Here is a 23,741-nt window from a genome sequence, read left to right as displayed (position 1 = left end):
TTTCGAAGAAAAAAGATTAAACTGAAAGAAATAAATAAAGGAAGCAAAATCGAGCTCTAAAGAAGCAATTCGACCTTTTTTTTTAACAATCCCATAATAATTTGCTCCATTTTTGAAACACGAGGAATAAGGAGTGGGCGACCTATAATACCGACTGAATCAATGTCGCTCCCCTATTTCAAATTTGTTGACATCTGGAAAGAATCTACTTGAAAACAACCCCCTGGGGCTATTTTCTTAATAAATTACTACTGATAAGGAACCTCACCGCGTTCCCATGTCACCCCTAACCACTTCCTCTTCACAAAATGCAAATGCCACCACCTTATCAATTGTTTTTGATTCTCACATCCGGGGCTAATTCCCTATAAAAGATGGTCTCCACTTTTCGAAAGACATCAGTTCGTTTTCTGCAACCGAGCAACAATGGCAAAGCGCAACAACAAGAACCTTCTTCTCCTCTTCGACCACCCTCTGGAACCGTCGTTCATCCCCAAGGGCGAGAACAAGGCCGTCTTCCAAGTCCCCCAGGACTACCTCCCGGAGAACTACCAACCGCTCGCACCAGTCCTTGCATCGCGGTTTGGGGACAAAGGCCAACGACCCATTCGTCTGAAGAAGATCTCCGTTCCTCCACTGGGTGAGATTTTGGATTTGAAGCGCGATGAAAACTTCTCTTTGTTCTTCGAGAAGCATCGTAAGATCTCCGATCAACTTGTCGAGATTTTCATGGGGATGAAAGACACCGATGACTTACTCTCGATGGCGGTTTATGCGCGTGATCGCGTAAATCCGTACATGTTCAACTACGCGCTTTCTGTGGCTTTGCTGCACAGAAAAGACACGCAGAATTTGGATCTCCCGTCGTTTGTCCATAACTTCCCGGACAAATACGTGGATCCAAAAATTTTCACGTTGGCAAGAGAAGAGGCAAAGGTAGTTCCCGAGGGTTCAAGAACCCCAATTCCCATTCCCAGGGAGTACACGGCTTCGGAGGTTGAAGAGGAGCAACGACTTGCGTACTTCAGAGAGGATCTCGGCGCTAATCTCCACCATTGGCATTGGCATTTGGTTTATCCTTTAAGCGGTGACAAAGCCATCGTCGCCAAGAACCGAAGAGGTGAACTCTTCTATTACATGCACCAGCAGATTATTGCGAGGTACAATTTCGAGCGACTCTGCAATAAGTTGAGGCGTGTTGAACGACTCAGCGACTTCAAGAAACCGATCAAAGAAGGGTACTTCCCAAAGTTGACCAGTGTTGTGGCTAGCAGGACTTATGCTGCTAGACCTGCTAACCAATTGCTGCAAGACGTTGATCGACCTGCGGATCAGATACGACAGGATGTTGATGATTTGAAGAGGTGGCATGATCAGATTTTAAGCGCCATCCAGAGCGGAACTGTTGTGAATGTAAGTTTTAGTGTTTCTTCAGGAAAATGGGAGATTTTGAATTATTTCACAGGGACAAGGACAAACCATTGAATTAACAGAAAGTCAAGGGATCGATATTTTGGGGAATATAGTAGAGTCAAGTGTTCTTTCGCCAAACAGACAACTTTATGGAGATTTGCACAACATGGGACACGTCTTCTTGGCGTACATCCACGACCCGGACAACAGATATCTGGTAAGAAAGAAAAACGACCTCCATTTGTCCTAACTGGAGACTTTAGGAAACTTTCGGAGTCATGGGTGATGTTGCAACAGCGATGCGCGATCCGGTGTTTTACCGCTGGCACGCTTTCGTTGACAGCGTTTTCCAGAAGCACAAAGAGACTTTACCTCGGTACACTGAAAACCAGTTGAATTACTCCGGTGTTACCGTCACCAAACTCGAAGTTAACTCCCAGGGGAGTCCCGCGAACGTCTTTAACACCTTCTGGCAAGAATCCGATATCGATTTGTCCAGAGGCATGGACTTCCAAGAGGAAGGCCCAATCTTCGTTCGGTTTACCCACCTTCAACACCAACCCTTCTCCTACAACATCACGGTGAATAACACCAACCCTGGGGCTAAAATGGGGACGTGCCGCATTTTCCTCGCTCCGAAATTCGACGAAGCTGGCAGAAACTGGTTCTTCAGGGACCAAAGACAGATGTTCATCGAACTCGACAAGTTCACAGTAACACGTATGTTGAACCCCACGAAAAACTCGTTTTGACTCTTAATTTATAGTGAAGCAAGGGATGAACACCATCGTCCACCAGTCCCACAGGTCTTCAGTTACTATTCCTTTCGATAGAACTTTCAGGGATTTAGATGCGACTCGTCCGGCTCAAGGTACGGCGGATTTAGACCAGTTCAACTTCTGCGGCTGCGGATGGCCTCATCATCTCTTGATTCCCAAAGGAAGAGCCGAGGGGATGAAGTGCGAGCTCTTTGTGATGATCTCCAACTACGATGACGATAAAGTCGAGCAGAGCATGGAAGGAATTTGTAACGACGCTGGAAGCTACTGCGGGATCAAAGACAAGTTGTATCCTGACCGCCGCTCCATGGGATTCCCGTTTGATCGGCTACCAAGAGATGGGGTTGCGAATTTGGAGCAGTTCTTGACGCCCAATATGAGGGTGGCCAATGTTACCGTCAATTACAAAGACAGGATTGTTAAGAAACGCGACGCAATGAACTGAAGGATTGAAGACAAAACGCAAAGATTACGAGTTGGATTTATGATTATTAAATAAATGATTGTATTGGACTGCATTTTAACATTTTATTGCGACCTCCTAATCCTCAAGAGTCGGCATGAAAAGTACACAAAGAAAAAGAGTTTTTGCTACCACTTTTTGTCACTTTTTTCACCACCTCTTATCTCCAGAAGCCTCCATTTTATTCAGTTTCAATCCGTAAATCGTCTTGAAACGTGTTAAAAATGTCCAACAAGAATCTTCTTCTCCTCTTCGACCACCCTCTGGAACCGTCGTTCATCCCCAAGGGTGAAGACAAGACCATCTTCCAAGTCCCTGAGGAGTACCTCCCGGAGAACTACCAACTACTCGCTCCAATAATTGCAACGCGGTTTGGAGACAAAGACCAACACCCCATTCATCTGAAGAAGATCTCTGTTCCTGCACTAGGTGAGATCCTCGACCTAAAACGCGATGAAAACTTCTCTTTGTTCTTTGAAAAACATCGCCAAATCGCCGAGCAACTCATCGAGATCTTCATGGAGATGAGGGACACCGACGACTTGTTATCTATGGCGGTTTACGCTCGCGATCGTGTCAACCCCTACTTGTTCAACTACGCCTTTTCCGTGGCTCTCCTCCACCGCAAAGACACGCAGAATTTGGAGTTGCCGTCGTTCGTTAGTAGCTTCCCCGACAAGTTCGTCGATCCAAAGATATTCACGAAAGCGAGGGAAGAAGTGAAGTTACTACCTGAAGAATCAAGGACTCCGATTCTCATCCCGAGGGACTACACCGCGTCAGCTCACGAGGAGGAGCAACGCGTTGCTTACTTCAGAGAGGATTTGGGGGTGAATCTCCACCACTGGCACTGGCACCTGGTGTACCCCCACGGTGGGCGCAAGTCCATCGTTGCGAAGAACCGACGGGGTGAGCTCTTTTATTACATGCACCAGCAGGTCATCGCGAGGTACAATTTCGAGCGATTTTCCAATCACTTGAGACGGGTTGAGAGGTTCGATTTCGATCAACCGATCAAAGAGGGGTATTTTCCGAAGTTGAATAGCGCGGTGGCTAGCAGAGCTTACCCTGCAAGAACTGGAGGGATGAAATTGCAAAATTTGAATCGCGCGGCGGAGCAGTTAACACAGGATGTTGGGGATTTGAAGAGGTGGCATGATCGGATTATCAACGCAATCGAAGCGGGATTTGTTAAGAATGTAAGTTCTTTAGTGAGGAAACAAAGAGTGATGGTACTGTTGTAGGAAAAAAGGCAAACCATTGAGCTTACGGAGAGTCAAGGGATTGATCTCCTGGGGAATATGGTGGAGTCGAGTGTTCTTTCGCCCAACAGACAACTTTATGGGGATTTGCATAACATGGGGCACGCCTTTATTTCGCTCGTCCACGATCCAGATAACCGATATTTGGTGGGTGGTACCAAAACCTCGCCAAGAAATAACGAACATTTTCAGGAAACTTTCGGAGTGATGGGCGACACCGCCACCGCCATGCGAGATCCGGTCTTCTTCCGCTGGCACTCCTTCATCGACAACATCTTCCAGAGACACAAAGACACTCTTCCTCGTTACACGGAGGAGCAACTCGACCATCCAGGAATCACCGTTACCAAACTCGAGGTTAATTCTCAGGGGAATCCGGCAAACGTCTTCAACACCTTCTGGCAAGAGTCCGACATCGACTTATCCAGAGGCATGGATTTCCAAGAGGAAGGTCGCGTTTTCGTCCGTTTTCCTCATCTTCAACACCAACCGTTTTCGTACAACATCACGGTGGAGAATTCGAACTCTGAGACAAAAATGGGGACTTGTCGTATTTTCCTCGCCCCGAAATTCGACGAAGGAGGAAAAACTTGGTTCTTCAGGGATCAAAGGCACATGTTCATCGAACTCGACAAGTTCGCAGTCACTCGTAAGACGAATAAAACCGTCGAAGACACTATTCTCATTCTTTGTTTGTAGTGGAGCCTGGAATGAACACCATCGTCCAGGAGTCCCACAAGTCTTCAGTTACCATTCCTTTTGAAAGAACCTTCCGCGACTTGAACTCTAAGGGTGGTCGTGAAGATTCTTCTTTCAATTTCTGTGGCTGCGGGTGGCCCCAACATTTACTGATCCCGAAAGGAAGAGAGGAAGGGATGAAATGCGAGCTCTTTGTGATGATCTCGAACCACGAGGAGGATAAAGTCGAGCAAAACACCAAAGGAGTGTGCAGTGACGCTGGAAGTTACTGCGGGATTAAGGATAAGTTGTATCCAGATCGTCGTTCAATGGGATTTCCGTTTGATCGTCTACCAAGAGCAGGAGTCATGGTTTTGGAACACTTTTTGACTCCCAACATGGGAGTGGCTGACGTTACCATCAACTACAAGAACAGAACCGTGAGAAGAAATAATTAGCAAAGATGGTTCATTTCCATTTGCAGTTTTGAGATTTTTTTCTAAATTTGTTCATAATTTCAATAAATATCTTCGAAAAAAAAAAGATTTTAATTTAAGGAGATAAACCGGTGGCCTTTGGAAATCGGAGGACCTCGATTTTTCCGTGGACCTAGTTTTTCCTTGAATTTTATTCATTTGAAAAAACCTTTAATACAAAAGAGATCTATAAATTAACGAAATGAGAGAGATAAAGAGAATTAATCGCAAATAAAAATTACTCGGAACTGTGTTATCTAAAATTGATAAGAGTGTGTTTCCCATTTTCTCTAAAACTGTCGCGATTTAATAACCTCTTCTTTGCGTTCTTAGTTCGAAACCAACAAGCAAAATGTGTCAAAATATGAAGAACCAGTTTAATAATTCAGATGAGAAGAATTTTTTTACCTAAAACAAAACTATTCGAAGATGCTTTTATGAGTCGCAGGAAAGATGAGTCAGGTCTGTTTATGATGCTACGTCATAAGATAGTGTTATCTCAAAACCAAGTAGTCTAATTTTCTTAAAATTCCAGGATTCAAGAGTCGTTTCTTTGTACTAACACTTCTTTTTCTTCTTAGACTTTTCAAAAGCGCTCAGGAGCTACCGATAGAGGCCGCGACTACGAGCACCTCTTCATAGCCAACATCGTCCTAAAACTCCTCATTGACGATAACGTCCAAGACTTTTCCATTTCCTCCAACGACAAAGAATTCGGCTCTTTCGACGACGTCGTCATCACCATCAACTACTCCAATCAAAGAACAACAACGTACGCCCTCCAGTTGAAACAAAGTAAAAACCATATCTTGAGGACAAACGACTTTGGGGCACCAAAAGGTAACTACAGCATCTCCAAGTACTTCGAGGACTTTACCAAGAACTTAAGAGATGTAAACTGCACGTTGATTCTTTATACGAATTGTAAGCCACAACTCCACGAAGAAGTTACTTTGAGTGATGATAAGAAGCTCAAAATTTCCACAATTGAAGGAGATGAGCTATTGAAGACGAATCCAAACGGGCGTTGCTTCAAGTTTGAAAGTGAAGACAACGATCTCGAGGAGTTTCTTCGGAACTTTAGGGTGTACGCGACTCAAGCTGATGTTGATCGCTTGGAGAAGCTCACACTTCGTCTGTTTAAAGAAATCTTCAAGAGTGACGAGTATGTCTTTAACGAGTTTGTTCATTTCGTCGTCAACTGGAGTGTTAAGGAAGGACGAAAAGAGATGTTGGTCAAGAGGTGGATGCAGGACGTGGTTGCTCTTCGGGTTCTTTCCCCTTTTATCAAACCGTTGGTGATGTCACCCAGTCCCGTCACCAAAAAAGAAGTCATTTTTAGACAAGCAGTGGCGGAATTCGAGGTAACCATCCTCAGTAACGACAGTTACGACAAAGTTAAGACTCTGTGGAGAGATAAAATGGATTTAGATTTACCGGAGGCAAACAAACTGAAGAAGAAGTACCAGATCGTACTGGACACGGACGATCGAGAGACCAGCAAGCTCTTGTGGTTGCTAAGCAAGACTCCTTTGGTGGTTGAAGAGTGTCCTGGTTTCAGCCACCTCTTCAAGTTCTGTAGAATTAAGAACATCATTCTTCTGCAAGACCACGCAACTGTTAATCTTCCTCACTTCCAGAACCTGGCAGATTTGAAATTAAGTGGTAGCAAAGTCTACGATTCTATTTTGAACACCTTCACTTTCTCTTTAGAGGGTCAGAAAGAAGCATCTCTACAAGATTTGATGGCGTTGAACTTCAACTTTGTTATTTTAATCACCACGGACCACTTGGTGCAAGCACTAGAGGTTCCTTTGGTGTTTGGTCGGAGTGAAGTTCTTCCACTTGGTCATGTTCCCCGCACCTTTTGGAACATCGTCATAGACCCCAAGTTTCTTCATGTTTCGAACGCTGTTACCTTCGTAAGCGGCGTTGAAAACTTTGAACTCTTCAGAATTAAAATGTATAGTAACAAGACCCTTATGTTGTCTGTGGAGATGACGAATCTGTTGAATTTCACTCGGGGCGTAGTGTACGTTTCTAAAGAGTTCTGTAACTTCAAATTGAAGAACCTCCCATGTCATTATTTTCGCTACCGCGACAACTACTTGGAATGGATCTCAAGCACCACCTCCACCATCGAGAATCTGAAGCAGTACCGCTTGGACCACGAGTACACCAACCCAGTTCCCGAGTCCGAAGTCTTCGAGCAAGAAAACGAAGTTAACTTAGTTTGTGGTAACTCAGGAATGGGAAAAACCACCCTCATGCAAAGCTTGAAGGCCTCCAAGTCTTCATCAGTTTGGACGATCTTGATCTACGCGCGGAACCACGCTCGGTACTGCGAAACCAAACCAAACGTTTGCAACTTCTTGGAGCATCTCTGGACGAGAAACTGCCAGTCGTACGATCAAAGCGAAAGAAAAATCTTCAAGATGTTTGTCCAGAAACAACAAGTTCGGATCATCTGGGATGGTCTCGATGAAGTGTCTCCGGAGAGTCTCAAAGACATTTTGAGTATGGTTGAGCTCCTCGCTGCTGAAGGAGTGAAACAGTGGCTCACAGCACGGAACAACCTGAAACCAGTTCTTGAGACGCGTTTCCAGACGTTCTCAAGACGGATTAGACAGTTCGATGGCCAGGAGCAAAGACTTTTTATTCAAAGACGGCTTAGGTTGAGCGATGAGGAGTTGCTGGAGGTGGTGAGGAAGATCGGAGAGCCATTTTCTAACAGCGACGTCTTGGGGATTCCTCTGCAGTTGTATATGCTAACGGAGTTGCTGGAACGAGACGTGAGGGTTTTAGATGGTTCGTTTACCATGCTGGATCTGTACGAGCACTTCGTCCGGAATAAGTTCTTGGTTTACCACACTGTTAACCTCAACATGGACCTCAGCATCGAACGCAACTCCCGGAAGTTCGAAGACGACATGAAGAGCCACATCGATAATTATAAACGCGTTGCTTTCAACCTCTACTGTGGTGGTACTAAATTCTTCTCGTACCTCCAAGCCCGCGATGACTTCCTCAAAACAGTACAAGAACGAGGCGACCCTGTGGGATTTATAAGTGAAGTCGAGGATGACCCGAAGTTTGTCCACAACTCCTTCGGGGAGTTCTTCGCCGCGTTGTACCTCTTCGAGTACGATCCTTTCCGGGCCAAAGACTCGAAGTTTGTCCGCACGGAGAGGTACAACAACATCCGGTTCTTCCTCGACTTGATGATTGTCAAGACTTCCAAAGCTCACATCGCCGTGTTGTTCAAGAACTCCACGTTGTTGGAAGAATGCACTGATTTGGATGAGAAGGACCAAATCGATCGTGGTACCTTAGAACTGGCGTGCGCATGGAGTCGAGAGTACGACGTGGCGAAGATCCAGAAGCTCGACTTCGGGAGGTTTAACATCCACAGTAAATACGTCTGTGATGATAGTTGCAGGAGACTGCAGTACTCTCCCATTGCTAGAATCTTCGGGAAGTTGGACGTGAGTGATCCACGCCTCCGGAAGCTGTTTCTTCTTCTTCCGTTTCTCATTCCGCTGTACTCCAAGAACGAAGAGGAGTGCATTCCTATGCTCATCTACTACTCCATCATCTTCGACCACGTTGCCATCTTCAAGTATATAGAGAGTCACCCGGTCTTGAAGAGGTCGTACAACAATTTCGATCCCAAGTATTTGTTGTCGGCGGCGCTCATCTACCAGTCGCACAACTGCTTGCAAAAGTTCGTCCTGAAGAAGCAGTACCAGGAGGCGTTGCGACACGACCTCAACATTTTGTTGTACACGTGCCGCGGCGACAACGAAGACATGTTTTCTTTGTTGGCGAAGAACGTGGTGAAAAAAGATCGAATCGTAGCCTTCGCTTGTTGGAACGGCTCACTGAAGAATGTTGAATTCTTACTGAGGAAGCGAGTCGCTGCTGAGTACAAAGGAAGATCTCTTCTCCACTTCGCGTGTGATAACGAAGTCGATGGATTTAACATAGTCAATTCGTTGATTCGTCGAGGTGGAGATGTTAACAGTGTTGATGCTCGAGGACGATTACCTCTTCACTACGCGTGCATGAACGACAACTTCGCGTACTCAATCTTGAGGCTACTCATCGGCAATGAATCCAAGATTAACGCTGAGGATGCCAACAAAAGAACTCCGTTGCACTACGCGTGCGACAACGAAGAAGACGGTTTCCAAGTGGCGAGTTTCTTGGTGTGGATAGGAGCGAAATTGGACGTGGCCGATATAAGGGGGCGGTTACCCATCCACTACGCTTGCATGAACTGGAAGTTTGGCTTCAAACTCGTGGAGTTATTAGTCAACAACGTCAGAGGTTGCAAGATGGACGCCACGGATCAAAATGGCTGCGCTCCTCTCCATTATGCGTGCAAAAACCACTTGCAAGGTTTCCAAATAGTCCAACTTTTGATCCAGAAAGGAGTACCAATCAATGTGGCAAACTCCCAAGGGGAGTTACCAGTACAGTATGCTTGTGAAAGTGGTACCACTTTCACTGCAGACTTCCTCATCGAGCGATCGGATCAAAGTCATTGTCTTCACAGCGCGTGTAGAAATTACTTCAACGGCCCCCACATCGTGGGAAATTTGATCCGGAGAGGGTTTGACGTACACAAGGAAGACGACAAGGGGAGGACACCTCTTCACATCGCTTGTAAGCACAGTAAACCTGAAACGGTAAAACTTCTTGTTGCGAACGGAGCTACTGTTAACGCTGGAGACCATGAAGGAAACCTCCCCATTCATTTCGCTTGCAAGAATTTGTACGACAGCGCGGAAATCGTCAGAATCTTACTCAAAGAAAACGTGGAAGTCAACATGGCGGATCAAAATGGCCGTCTTCCTCTGCACATAGCGTGCGAAAAGAGCTCAGTTTACACAGTTGTGTCCATTTATAACCGAATGAAAAAAATTGTCCGGGATGCCCATGGGCGCTTGCCCATTCATTACGCTTGCTTGAACTTCAACAATGGGTACCATATAGTGAAATTCTTGACCAGTGATGGGGCGGTTGTGAATATTGGGGACAAAAATGGGCGCACGCCGATGCACTATGCTTGCCAGACTGGGAATATCTACATTGTGAGCTTGCTGATAGAGATGGGGGCAAAAGTGGAGGTTGAAGATGAATTCGGGTGGACACCACTGGATTATGCAAAGGCTGAGGACAATCATAATGTTGTGGCGCTACTGAAGTGACTTAAGTGTGTACAGTGTTATTATTACTTAAAATATGTGATATTAATAAATTAGTCGAACACTAATTCTTATAAAATTTGATGGTTTTACATCAATGTTGAGGGTCCAGAAAATTTTGAAGCCTGTCCTGTGCTTTTAGATGCGGATGACCCGAAACTAATGAAAGAAAACGCAGATATTCTGAAATAAAGATTTATCCTTCTCTGGTAAAATAATTAAAATGGACGACGATGTGTCGTATTAAGTTCCAAATCCTATAATTGTGTTAGGTACGCAGTGAGCACATCTCTACGCACTTGAATTTCCCTCCATTGCGTTCAAATTCCACTTAACTTAAATACAGGCATAATACTTGTTCTGATTGGCTGTTTTTAGAAAAATTTGCAGCTAACTTCGTTCAAAATCAAAGATTGTTTCAGGTTTATTATTTGCTTTGAATTGAGTTTGAATTGGTGTTGAGTGAAATTTTCAGTCTTCTTGGTCGATATTTGAAGGCAGGTACGTTGAATTTAGATAATTTTGTACCAGTTTTTCCGCACAGCCAATTAGAAACAAGTATTTTTCGCCCACATTAAGTTAAGTGGAATTTGAATAAAATTACACTGTAGAGATGTGCTCACTTTGACCCTATGATAGTCCCAGCGACTTTAAATTAAATAAATGTGTTGGCAGGTCTGTTATTCTGATCGTTTGAGATGGTAGAGATATAACAGTGCTACCAACAGTAAGGCTAATGGATCGAATAAAATAATTTTTGCGTTTACTAAAATATCTTAATTCACACGGTGGGTAACAAATATCCACATCTAGTGTACAATAGAAGCACATACTGACTTAATATACAATAAACAAAATGGATACAAACCAATACAAAAATAAAAAGTGAACACTCAGTCACCTTACAATAATTCAAGCACTTTACAACATGAATGGCAAAAACCGGCTCCTTAATCCGATCTTGGTGTCAACTACACTACAAAAACCAATAAAAATAGAACAATCGGGAGTAGAAAAATACATATAGAACCTTTGTTTTGCTACCCTAACTTTACTAAAAGCATTTTATCCAAATTGAACACGTACCAATGCCAACGGCACTGTCTTTCGTTAAACAAAAAGTAAAACAAAATGCCACCGGTTCTGGTTTTGTTACAAGTCCTGAGCGATTTGTTTTAGCCACAGAATAAGTTTGAGATTACTATCAGAAAAGAAAGTGAGGCCAGTAAATGCGCAGAGTTTATTTAACGGCGGCTGCAACGGGCTGAGTGGATGCACCAGGAATCTTCCCAAGGACTTTCGATAAATTCACTCCTGTTAAGGCATTGACGGCAGGTGGAATTTGGCCGACTAATCGAGTTATTTCGGCTGTGGTGGTGTCGGGACCTCCGATAAGAACGATTTCTTCGGTTTTGGCCAGAGGGGCTGCGACCTCCGCAGCGATCTACAATGACAACAAACTTTATTATGACTGTCTTATTTCGCACTGGATGTGTACCTTTGGTAAGGCATCGAGAACGAGTGACATTATGGCAGCATCTCCGTATTGCTTGTACACAGCGGCTTTCTGTCTCATCCTTTCTGCGTCGGCTTTACCCACACTCACAATAGCTGCGGCTTCTGCGGTACCAAGCAACTTTATTTTTTCACTTTCGGCTTTAGCAACCTGCACAGTCTGGGTCCTACAAAAAATATAAAGTTCCTAGTTTCAACACTCTTCTGCCTTACCGTTTTCCTTCAGCCAGCATCTGCACCTTGTAACTCTCCGCCTCAGCCGGCAGACGCACCGTCGCGTTCAACTCCCTCTCTTTCCTCAACACTTCTTGAGCCTCCACTTCAATCTGTTTCTTCCTCTCCACGACATCAATCTGGATCTCTTCGTTACGAATCTTCTGACGTATCTTCGCAGCTTGTAGTTCATAGGCCAGTTGTGCTTCAGCTTTCTAAAACTCCCACTGAAGAACAATGAAGAAAACGAAGAGTACTTACGGCAGTGTTGATTTCTTGATTGAAGTTAGCTTTTTGAAGTTTGAACATTCGCGAGTTGTCTTCAATTTTGGTGTCGGTTGAGTACTTGACGTCCATTGCGGACTTCTGACATTCTGCTTCACGGATTCCTGCGTCTCGGTTTGCTTCGGCTACTCCAGCGTCGGCGTCGCGTTTTACCATAGCCGTTTGGGCTTTGCCTAGAGATGTTAGGTATTGGACTTCATCGTAGACGTCCTTGATGGTGAAAGAGAGGATTTCGATGCCCATGCGGCCTACGTCGGGGGCGGCTACTTCACGAACTAGGGCGGCGAATTGGTCCCGATCGCGGTATACTTCTTCTACTGTAAGAGTTCCTGCAATAAAAGAAGAAGAAGAAAATTAGTTTTGCAACAAAAGTTGAAATCTAGCCACTTTGTTTCCACATTCTCCATCGGTAGATTTATTTACATCAACGATATTTTCAAACCTTCAAAATTACCCAAAATTTTAATCGGCCCCAGTTATACTCAGTTCTTTGTTGACGTACGAAAAAATAATGTTAATAAAAAAACAGTTTTGAATTCAGCGTGAAATTCTGCGTAAAATGAGTCCTAGTAACTTAAGTTTACTTCAAAAATAAACGAGAAGTCGACGGAAGAAAATTGACAAAGTTTTAGTTCATTTTTTTTTTAATCAAACTTTCAACGGTCGGAAAATCTAAGAACGAATTCTTCGCAAACAAAATACGAGAAAAACAATGGCGAAAACCACATCTGTATCTATCGTAGTTTTCGAGATATGGAGCGACGGTATATTCGAATCTTCAAAACTTTGGCCCTCTGGCGACCACCCAAAATTTAATCACATATAGCTCAGTTATTTGTTGACGTACGTAAAAAATAAGAACAGATTTGGATTCAACATGAAATTCTGCGTTAAATGAGCACAAATAACTTGAGTTTTCTTCCTAAATAAAAGAGATATTGAGCGTTAAGTTATACATCAATCAAAAGAGCAGCTTGAAATCTATCAACCGGCCAAATCTCAGATAGGTAGGTAAAATAGTTTACGAGTGGCGGCCCAAAAAAAAAACAAAAATTCAAAAAATTCCATCGATTGAATCGTATTTTTTTTTATTAAAAAATCGCGCATCGAATTTTGGGGATCTGAGGACAAAAGAGAGAGAAAAACGATGACGCAAACCGTTTTAATCTCTCTGTCGTAGTTTCGATGAGTATGAAAAAATTCATACCTTAAAATTCCCTATCCCAAATTTTAATCATCTATAACTCAATTTTTTTTTTTTTTTTTTTTTTTTTTTTTTTTTTATATTTTATTTTTATTATTTATTTTTTATATTTTTTATTTTATATTTATTTTTTATATTTTGAGACCGAATTTGAAATCTGCGTGATATTCTGGGTAAAATGAGCCCTAACTACGAAAGTTTCCAACAAAAATAAGCGAGAAATCGACCGAATAAGCTTTACATATTAATTTTAGTCATTTTTTTTTGAATTCGTACGAAATAAAATGCAAGAAAATCAATAGCGACAACCACAACCTCATCTCTGCAACTGTCGTAGTTTCCGAATTATGGAGAAACGATATCTTTGAAGCTTCAAATTTGCCCTTCTGTCGACTACCCAAAATTTTGTTCATCCATACAGTTATTTCTCGACGTACGAAAAAAAAAGAAGACAAAATTGGATTCAGCGTGAAATTCTGCGTTAAATGAGTACAAATAACTTAAATTTGCTTCAGAAATCTTAGGTTTGCAAGAAGTCTTTTTGAGGTGATTTTCAACGAATTTTTTCGGAACGAAAACGACGTTAGTCACCTTTAAGTTATACATCAATCGAAAAAGCAAGTGCCAGATCGGTATCTCAAATAGTTTACCAGTGGCGGCCAAAAAAAACAAAATAATCGAAAATTTTCATCGATTGAATGAGATTTTTTTTCGCGAAAAAAATAACCAGCGAATTTTGGGTATTTGAGAACAAATTCTAAATGGAAAAAGAGCGAGAAAAATTATGACTCAAACTGTTTCTTTCGGTCTCCCCTAGTTTCGAAAATATTGAGCATTAAAAATTTCAAAACTCAAAATTCCGTATCCAAAACTTAAATCTGCTGTAACTAAATTATTTGTTGACGGACATGGATTTTGAGACCCAATTTGAAATCTGCAAAAAAATCTGCGTAAATTGAGTCCCAATAACTCAAATAAACCAAAAATAAGCGAGTAATCGACTAAAGAAGGTTTGCTCAAGAATTAGGCCTTTTGACGACACTTTAAAATTTCTAACTCTAAATCTACAATTTAAATTTTTTGCATGCGTAATAGACAGGTCAAGATTATCAATTGTGCCAAATTCTAAAATTAAAACCCAAAAAGTACCGAAATTATAGCACTTAAAATGATAGATGAAATTTTTTTGGTACAAAAAATGCCCGACTTTCTAAATCTGTAATTCTAAATCTATAATTTTCCTTTTTTGTGGGGATAAAAAACTGGTCAAAGTTATCAACTGTGTTAAATCCTAAAGTAAAATATCAAGAGGTAGCAGAAATATTGCACTCAGAATGATACAAATGTGGTTTTCGTTGCCAAAATATGCCCGACTTTCTAAAATTGCTAATTCTAGATCTATAATTTTCTTTTTTTTGCATGTCTAATAAACAAACCAAAGTGATTAATTGTGCCAAATCCCAAAGAAAAAGATCGAGAATTACAGTAGGTACAGTACCCATTGTCAGAGAAATAAAAACAACACATTACAATTACAGAAAAAGCCCAACTTGTTGTTGTTTTTTACTTGTTATTCAGGCACCACAATTTCGACTCTAGATTTTTTCGACTTCCCACATCAAATACACAATTAATTGCCCACCTTTTGACTGTCAGATATGTAATTCCAATGCTCAAGGAAATACCAAAGGCACTGATCCACGGCACCGGCATAATTTTTCGCACTACTTCATCCAACACGCTCACCACACTAACACGTATTTATGACATCTTAACTGTTATAGATTCAATCAAAGAAGGTATTTTAAATGATGCATAAAGTTCAAAACAATAAAATCTATACTAATTATAAATAAATTAACGGCGTCTTGACAAAGCCACGCGATATCAGGTTATCGATCTCATTGATAAGATATCGGAATTCGATTTTTTGCAGACTGACGACCGAGATTTAACAGTAAATTACACAATCAACCGGTCAGGATGATTAGCATTCTTGAATTCGACTGAAATCTGTCTTATCTTTATGACCAGGACTCCTGTCATTGTGTCTTTTCATTGTTGAGTTAAGCCGGTATTACTTAAGTACGATCTTTTGGAAAAAACCCGCTGAAGATGACGACCATACTTGAACTTCAATTGAACTATAAATGAAGCCTGACCTCGTTATTACATTTAGCCTGTCGTAGGACTTCCTTCGACAAAACTCGTGGGTGGAATAGCCCCCGGAATCGCAAACGCATGTCCGTCCTTGATCCATACTCACCTAAAATAGCGCGCAAATGTCCCTCGAGGGTCTGTAAAATGGTTCCCTTAATTTCTTTGACAGACTTCCCGAGGAACTGTTCCGATGCTGTGTAAAGAAGTTCATCAGCTTTCATGATCTTGCATTGTGCCACTCCTGTGACAGTTAGAGGAACTCCTTGAGCTGTTTCGACGCTCCCACACATGGGGTTTAGGGTCATGACTTCCAGGGATAGGCGTTGGACGTCGGTGACCAACCACCAGGCCCAGGCCCAACCACCGACGATGGTTATGCGTTTTGTTGAACCGCAGCATCCTCCTGCAAGAGAAAATGAGAGTGTAATTCAAGAATTAAGACTGTAGAAACTGCAATTCAGTCGAAAATAAAAAATCTCCAGAAAAATCCGAAGACTTTCCCAACGTATCAATTCTTCAACTTTCCTCACAGCCACGAACCGTTGGAAATCAAAACGCGAACGCTAGAAAATAAAATCTTCAATTTCTTCGCGTGTACGTTCTTCAGCGCACGTAGTACAATCATCGGAAGCTTTCACCCCATCGTCTCTACTGTTCTTCTTTTAACTGCCATCACTTGAAGAAATGACGCGAAGAAATTTTTCTCGATCTTTCGATTCCGTTAGTCTTACTACGTAGTAGAGCAACGGTCCTGAAGAGTAACGAGTGGTGTTAAGAATGCTAATGATGAGAATTGTTGATTTGGTCAGTTGGAAGAAATTCCGTTAGTAAGAAGTTCCGTCACCAATCCAAAGGTGAGGAGCTGAAATCACCAAGGAAAGGTGAACAGAAGCTATGGGAGGAAAATTAGGGCTTAGTTGTCGATGGGATGTTAAAGAAATGTCAAGTTCAAGGTGAAGATGTGCGGAGACGCTCGATTTTATGAATGAAAATTCGTAGTGTGGGGTGTTATTTAGACAGTGAATACGACTGATTGTTAATTAGGTGAGAACCAAATTAATTATAATTAATTTATACTCATTCATATATTAATATAATCCTGCTCTTATGTAAAACTTAAACAAATTGTTCTAATTAGCATTTCTCGGTTAGTAGGTACCAAAATTTGCATTTTTCGTGTGGTAGCAAAACTAAGTTCTAAATAAAAAATTTCTTCTATGTAAAATAACAAAGAAGTAGGTCGATAAACTGTCAATATGATTCACAGAAAAACCCGATCAATTAATTAGAATCAATTAAAATACAATTCGGTAAAGAGAAATAAAAAATTACTTTTTGGATTCTCATATTCGAATTTCTGTCAAGATGGCTTTAGAAAATGAAATCTGTTGCCAACACTGTTTTAATCTGAGGAAAATTCCCAAGTGTCACGAAAATTTATCTTAGTGAAATTTAGAAACCGAGAATCAATTTTTAAACATATAAAGAAAGATGTAACCTGACAATTTGGTACTCAAATTCTAAGCCGTATTTTGGATTTAAAAATTTAAGATTCTAACACACATTTTAGAGTTTTTTCGCTTAAAACCTGAAAATTACGTACTTCTTCGACGTGTTTCGACAAATTTTAACTTTTTGGGATATCAGATTCAAATATATCTCAAGATGGCTTAAGAAGCTGAAATCTGTTGGCAACACTGATTTATTAAACTGAGGAAAAATCTGAAAATTATGAATTTGAGAACGAGTCTTACAATGTGGAAATTTCATCAAATAAAATCTAGAAAACCATTTTAAAAAGTAGATTGAAGTTTTGGATGTTGTGATCTAAAATTGTAGGACTTCTGAAATGATTTAAGAGTTTGGGAGCTGAGATTCTAAAACTAAAAAATACCACCATTTAGAATTATCGAAAAATCCCAAATTTTTTGTAACTTTAATAGCGAATTTGACATTCACAAGGTTCACAAGAATTTTGAATTGTAAAATTCAAAATCCGAAAATCTATTTTTGAACAAATAAAGTAAAATGTAACCTGAAAATGACAATTTAGAACTCAAATTCTAACCTGTATTTAGCATTTAAAAATTTAATATTAACCCACATATTTTCGATTTTTTTCGATTAAAACCTAAAAATTTGGTACTTCTTCGATGAATTTTAACTTTTTGGGTTTTCAGATTAAAATTTCTTTCAAGGTGGCTTTAGAAGTTGAAATCAATTGGTAACATTGTTTTAAAGTGAGAAAACATCTTAAAATTTTGAATTTGAAAACGTTTCAATGTGGAATTTTTATCAAATAAAATCTCTCGAAGACCTAAATTTTTGAATTTTGAGATATATTCAAGAATTGTCTAGAAATTGAGAATCAGAAAACCTAAATTAATTAAAAAATGGGAACTTTTAGAACCAAAACTTTTCTAGAATCTAGAAGGAACTTTGTGATCCAAGAATGATTTAGCATGATTTAAAAGTCCAAGATCTGAGATTCTAGGACAAAAAAATCTCAGAATTTAGAATTATTGTAAAATCTTAGAATTTCTGTAAATGTAGTGGCTAGTTTCACATTCCCGTAATTTCACAAAAATTTTGAATTGTAAAATTCCGAATTCGGGAATTTATTTAGAGCAAATAAAGCAAAATCTTGATTTGACGATTTTTTTCTGTTTTTTTAATCACAGATCTAAAAATGTATTAATATCTGAAGAAAATCTCTAAATCACAATTTTTTTAAAACGAACTTGAGACTTTAGAAATTCAAAATCTTCAATTCAAAATTTAGGCAAATCAGAACCTGAAATTCTGGTCCCTTTTGATCCAAAAGAACAACAATCTACAGATTTAAATTTATGTGTACCTTCTAAGCCGCCAATTTGGTTCTGAGATTCCAAGCCAAATTTAGGATTTAAGAATTTTTAAAACCTGATAATTTGGTACCGACGTGTCGCTCCTCACGTTACCACAGACTTCAAGCACCCACAAAGAATTACCAATCAACACTACTCCCTGAATACATCATCAACTTTTTATTTTGGCCATCCAAATTAAAATTCCATCAACGAATCCATTACAAAATCGTACCAATTTCCCTCTTCTTCCACGTAACAAAAACGGAAGGGTGCTAATAGAAAGCAGTACCTCAAAAACAGTAGTTTATATCGTTCCACGTAGTCCACACGATGACTTTTCTTTTCGGTACTAAATCAATTTTGTTCGCTTGGTACTAATTAACGATTCTTTGCAGGTAGAATGAGTGCTGTGGCGGCACCACTCTTCGGATTAGGAGCTTCAGCGGCTTCGAATTTAGCAGTGTTTATACCAGCACTAGCGGCAGCGATTGCGTACTTTCAGTACGATGTTTTGGATCCGGAATCAAGACCTATTAACACGCCGACGGAGGAGCTTTTGGATCGGTACGACTTCATAGTGGTTGGAGGAGGCTCCGCGGGGGCGGTGGTGGCAAATAGACTTAGTGAGATCGAACAGTGGAATGTGTTGCTTCTGGAGGCGGGAGGCGACGAAATTGAAATCTCGGATGTGCCGCTAATGGCGGCGTACCTCCAGTTGTCGCAGATTGATTGGAGGTACAAGAGCGAGCCGCAAGGACAAGCCTGCTTGGGTAACTTCCTCTTCGTTCTCTAAGTTTTGGTACTAACTAATTTTTCCAGCGATGAAAAATGGGCGCTGCAACTGGCCCAGAGGCAAAGTCATCGGTGGTTCCTCGGTACTCAACTACATGTTGTACCTGCGTGGTAATAAAAAAGACTACGATCTGTGGGAGTCCCTCGGGAACCCCGGCTGGGGTAGCCAAGACGCCCTCTACTATTTCAAGAAGTCCGAAGACAACAAAAACCCGTACTTGTCTCGTACTAACTACCACTCAACCGGAGGGTACTTAACAGTGTCCGAAGCTCCTTACCACACTCCTTTGGTGGCGACGTTCGTGGAAGGTGGCCGTCAGTTGGGCTACGAGAACCGCGACATCAACGGAGAGTACCAAACTGGCTTTATGATGGCTCAAGGTACCACAAGACGCGGCTCGCGGTGTTCAACAGCAAAAGCTTTCTTACGACCGGTACGACTAAGGAAGAATCTCCATATTGCAATGAACTCTCAAGTCACACGAGTACTCATCGATCCCACTAGTAAAGTAGCGTACGGAGTTGAGTTCCTCCGCGACAAGAAGTTGTACCGAATCCGCGCAAACAAAGAAGTGGTACTATCAGCAGGTGCTGTTAACTCCCCGCAGTTGTTGATGTTGTCAGGAGTTGGCCCGAAGAGCGACTTGGAGAAGCACAAGATCGCGGTAATTCAAGATTTGAAAGTTGGGCATAACTTACAAGACCACATTGGTCTTGGAGGACTAACATTCGTGATAAATCGACCAGACTCAATCCGACTTGATCGGATTTACTCAGTTAGTTCTTTGTTGCAATACGCGGTGTTTGGAGGTGGTCCCTTGAGCGTACTTGGTGGAGTTGAAGGCCTTGCTTTTGTTAACACGAAGTACTCGAACGCTTCTGATGACTTCCCGGATATCGAGCTTCATTTTATCTCAGGATCCACGCATTCTGACGGTGGTACCCAGTTGAAGAAAGCCCATGGATTAACAGACGCGTTTTATAAGAAAGTCTTTGATCCAATAGCCGATAAAGATGCTTGGAGTGTTATCCCGATGTTGCTGCGCCCCAAAAGCAAAGGGTTCATCAAATTGCGCAGCAAGAACCCTCTGGACTACCCTCTTATTTATCCGAACTACTTCCAAGATGATTTCGATATGAAAACTCTCATTGAAGGTGTGAAAATTGGAGTTGCGCTCAGTCAGACGAAGGCGTTTCAGTACTACAAGAGCACCCTTCACAAGTTCCCTGATTGTAACGGTTTTGAGGACTACTCTGATGAGTTCTACGAGTGTATGATTCGATTGTACTCTGTTACGATCTACCATCCTGTTGGAACTTGTAAAATGGGACCTTATTGGGACCAGGAGGCTGTGGTAGACCCACAACTCAGAGTTTATGGTATTAAAGGGCTGAGGGTGATAGACACGTCAATAATGCCCAATATAGTGAGTGGTAATACGAACGCCCCGGCTATTATGATCGGGGAAAAAGGGTCCGATTTGATCAAAGAATTTTGGATCAAGACAGCTCGGTATGGTCGATGGGCTAGTTGATCAGAGTACCGTCAGGAAATAGTACCCATTGTGATACTTCAGGTTAGATCGTAATATTTAAAATGACTGTTGTACCATATAAATGTAGACTATAAGTAGTACCGCCAATTAGTAAGTGTGGTTGGTGGTACTGGCGCTAATCCTAGTAACTTATTCATTGTTAAATTTTATGTTACGTGTGTTTTTGGATAATAAAAATCTGAAATAACTTTAAAAATTTTCTATACAACCAGATTTAGTGCTAGATTCCAAGAATTTCTGGTTATTCTCACAATTTAAACAGAATAAACGCAACCTTGCAGCCCATCTTAAATTTCCCCAACTCAGCAAACTTCTTGCAATTCCAACAAACGGAAATGAATCAGAACAGTTCCAGTGCTTGTGAAAAACGCACCCAAAATGTCGGCTCCCCACACCCAAATGAACCTCTTCTCCATGACCCGCATGGCTCTAACTCTAGGTCCGGGTCTTGGTTTCCTCATCTTCCTCCACTCAAGCACAATGACTCATCGTCCCGACATCCTGGACCGCGAAAATCGGGTCAGTGACACCCCCATCTACGAAATTTTGGACACTTACGACTTTATTATAGTTGGGGGTGGTAGTGCCGGAGCAGTACTAGCAAATCGTTTGAGTGAGAATGTGAACTGGAACGTGCTGCTGTTGGAGGCAGGACCGGACGAGATAAGTTTGACGGATCTTCCGCTGATGTTTCCGGCGTTGCAGTTGTCGCCTTTTGATTGGCAGTTTAAGACGGAGCCCGGGGAGAAGTACTGCCAAGGGATGAATAAAGGGCAGTGTAACTGGCCGAGAGGGAAGGTCCTCGGAGGGAGTAGCGTCTTGAACGCGATGTTGTACATTAGAGGGAACCGAAGAGATTACGATCGATGGGCGGCTTTAGGCAACACTGGTTGGAGCTACGACGAGGTACTACCATATTTCAAAAAGTCCGAAGATATGAGGATTGAAGAGTTCCGCAATGACCACTACCACGGACGAGATGGGTACCTAACCGTGGAGCACTTCAAGTGAGTACCTTCCGAATGTAGTTCTTGTGATTGAGATCTGTTTCTAGGTACCACTCGCCACTCGCTCAGTGGTTCCTCCAAGCCGCTGAAGAACTCGGGTACAATATTATCGACGTCAACGGCGAGTACCAAACCGGTTTCACACTAGCTCACGGTACTCTCAAAGATGGTCTTCGTTGCAGTACCGCGAAATGTTTCCTCCGCCCTGTTAGCAAACGCCCCAACTTACACGTCAGCCTCCACTCCACCGCCGAAAGGATTCTCATCGACGAAGACACCAAGACCGCCTACGGAGTGGAATTTCGCAAATTCGGTATCAAAAAAACCGCTTCCGCATCAAAAGAAGTCATCCTAAGCGCAGGTTCTCTCCAATCTCCACAACTCCTCATGTTATCAGGGATAGGCCCTCGGTACCACCTGGAGGACGTCGGAATTGACGTGCTCGTAGATTCCCCAGGTGTTGGTTCGAACTTACAAGACCACGTAGCCATGGGTGGGGTCACCTTCCTGTACGATCCACCAGAAGAGTACCAAAACGACACGTGCGGTTTCATCCTACCTAAAGTTTTCTCGACGGAGACAATCAACAAGTTTGCGCAGGAGAAGGAAGGACCGGTGTATTGGCTACCGGAGTGCGAAGTCATGGGGTTTGTCAAGACCAAGTACGCCGACCCTGATGACGACTGGCCTGACATTCAGTACTTTGTCACCTCGTACGCTGATAACACCGACGGGGGACTTTTCGGGAAGAAAGCAGCAGGTCTAACAGACGAGTTCTACTCCGCCGTCTATGAAGAAATCCTTTACAAAGATGCTTTCAATGTTATCGTATTGTTGTTGCGACCGAACAGCCGCGGACAACTTCTTTTGAAAGACAAAAGCATCAACAGCCACGTTCTGATCTATCCGAATTATTTTGATGATCCGTACGACATGAAAGTCATGGTGAGTACCAGAAGGAGTTGTACGAATTTAACACTTTCTTTTAGGTGGAGGGTGCCAAGCTAGCATACAATCTCATGCAAAATACGACAGTCATGTCGAAGTACTCTTGCCATTACAACGACTTCAAAATTCCAGGATGTCAAGAGTACGAATTCCTCTCCGACGAGTACTGGGCATGTCAAGCACGACAATACACGTTGACGATTTACCATCCTGTTGGTACTGCCAAAATGGGTCCCGATAGTGATCCCATGGCGGTCGTGGATCCGAGATTGAAAGTGAGAGGTGTTAATAACTTAAGGGTGGTGGATGGTTCCGTCATGCCGTACTTGGTGAGTGGAAATACCAACGCTCCTATTATTATGATCGCGGAGAAGACTGCAGATATGATAAAAGAAGACTATGAACAGTTCTACAGAAAGTCAGGTGAGAGTTTCGCGAGTACTGTCCAGTTTGATCAGTTTATGTTCCTTTCAGAGGAGCAAAGAAGTGGAGACGGAACACCGAAAGAACAGAATGAGTTGATGCAAAAAAATCCGGATGTTGTCGACCCGGATTATTGGTAGAGCTTAGTTTAGAATGTGATTCTTGTAGGAGTTAGTACCTAGATAATTTTGTTAGAAACCGATAAATAAGAAATTTGTAACAGTAAACTTCCTTTTTTTCACTCTCCTGTAGCTCATGGTGTGTTGTTGAGCATTGACCCTCATCCAACCCCGTCAAGCGCCCTTAATTCGAGTCAAGGTGACATTAAAAAAAAAAAAAGTGGATATCTAAGAAGTTAAGTAAACAAGTGAAGATAAAAACGTAAAATAAATCACATTACTTGCATTTTTCATGAGCTCTGGTGACGAAACAACCGCAAAAGCAAAATATGTATTTAAATTTAGACAATAATTATAACCAGCTCGAAGGTCAAAGACAGTACAAAGTA

General features: G+C 41.9%; 6 protein-coding genes across 7 annotated transcripts in view; 5 read left to right on the top strand and 1 right to left on the bottom strand.

The window, feature by feature from the left end:
- Nucleotides 1-426: 426 nt before the first annotated feature.
- LOC148177501 (phenoloxidase 1-like) lies at nucleotides 427-2,637 on the top strand. Its single transcript, XM_088031915.1, has 4 exons — nucleotides 427-1,413; nucleotides 1,466-1,630; nucleotides 1,677-2,133; nucleotides 2,180-2,637. Exons 1-4 carry the CDS (start codon nucleotides 427-429, stop codon nucleotides 2,635-2,637), a joined length of 2,067 nt encoding a protein of 688 aa, XP_087888041.1.
- Nucleotides 2,638-2,879: 242 nt separating this feature from the next.
- Nucleotides 2,880-5,053, top strand: LOC148177500 (phenoloxidase 1-like). Its single transcript, XM_088031919.1, has 4 exons — nucleotides 2,880-3,854; nucleotides 3,900-4,064; nucleotides 4,110-4,566; nucleotides 4,617-5,053. Exons 1-4 carry the CDS (start codon nucleotides 2,880-2,882, stop codon nucleotides 5,051-5,053), a joined length of 2,034 nt encoding a protein of 677 aa, XP_087888045.1.
- Nucleotides 5,054-5,360: 307 nt separating this feature from the next.
- LOC148177499 (uncharacterized) lies at nucleotides 5,361-10,439 on the top strand. Its single transcript, XM_088031865.1, has 2 exons — nucleotides 5,361-5,533; nucleotides 5,653-10,439. The coding sequence occupies exons 1-2, from the start codon at nucleotides 5,525-5,527 to the stop codon at nucleotides 10,282-10,284; spliced, it is 4,641 nt and encodes a 1,546-aa protein (XP_087887991.1). The 5' UTR covers nucleotides 5,361-5,524; the 3' UTR covers nucleotides 10,285-10,439.
- Nucleotides 10,440-11,035: 596 nt separating this feature from the next.
- The window catches only part of Flo2 (flotillin-2), an 86,091-nt gene continuing 73,385 nt past the window's right edge, over nucleotides 11,036-23,741 (bottom strand). The window contains exons 2-6 of the mRNA XM_088031972.1: nucleotides 15,765-16,061; nucleotides 12,271-12,623; nucleotides 12,010-12,224; nucleotides 11,780-11,963; nucleotides 11,036-11,725 (exon numbers count right to left, since the gene is read on the bottom strand). Coding sequence (XP_087888098.1) covers nucleotides 11,522-11,725; nucleotides 11,780-11,963; nucleotides 12,010-12,224; nucleotides 12,271-12,623; nucleotides 15,765-16,061 — 1,253 coding nt within the window. The 3' untranslated portion in view covers nucleotides 11,036-11,521. The remainder of the gene's footprint in view (nucleotides 11,726-11,779; nucleotides 11,964-12,009; nucleotides 12,225-12,270; nucleotides 12,624-15,764; nucleotides 16,062-23,741) is intronic.
- On the top strand, nucleotides 16,614-20,909 carry LOC148177498 (glucose dehydrogenase [FAD, quinone]). Its single transcript, XM_088031920.1, has 3 exons — nucleotides 16,614-16,702; nucleotides 18,903-19,277; nucleotides 19,327-20,909. The coding sequence occupies exons 2-3, from the start codon at nucleotides 18,908-18,910 to the stop codon at nucleotides 20,832-20,834; spliced, it is 1,878 nt and encodes a 625-aa protein (XP_087888046.1). The 5' UTR covers nucleotides 16,614-16,702; nucleotides 18,903-18,907; the 3' UTR covers nucleotides 20,835-20,909.
- LOC148177497 (glucose dehydrogenase [FAD, quinone]-like) lies at nucleotides 21,199-23,437 on the top strand. 2 transcript variants are annotated; one of them, XM_088031917.1, is made up of 4 exons: nucleotides 21,221-21,862; nucleotides 21,910-22,807; nucleotides 22,852-23,233; nucleotides 23,285-23,437. In XM_088031917.1, exons 1-4 carry the CDS (start codon nucleotides 21,234-21,236, stop codon nucleotides 23,371-23,373), a joined length of 1,998 nt encoding a protein of 665 aa, XP_087888043.1. In that variant the 5' UTR covers nucleotides 21,221-21,233; the 3' UTR covers nucleotides 23,374-23,437. The 2 variants fall into 2 exon arrangements, with proteins under 2 accessions (XP_087888044.1, XP_087888043.1); XM_088031918.1 differs by having other exon boundaries at nucleotides 21,199-21,862; nucleotides 22,852-23,437.

The sequence above is a fragment of the Gnatocerus cornutus genome, chromosome 3 (genome assembly GCF_029298725.1).
Source record: "Gnatocerus cornutus isolate USDA-ARS CGAHR chromosome 3, icGnaCorn1.1, whole genome shotgun sequence".
Lineage (NCBI taxonomy): Eukaryota > Metazoa > Arthropoda > Insecta > Coleoptera > Tenebrionidae > Gnatocerus > Gnatocerus cornutus.
This window is presented reverse-complemented; position numbering and strand designations above follow the sequence as displayed.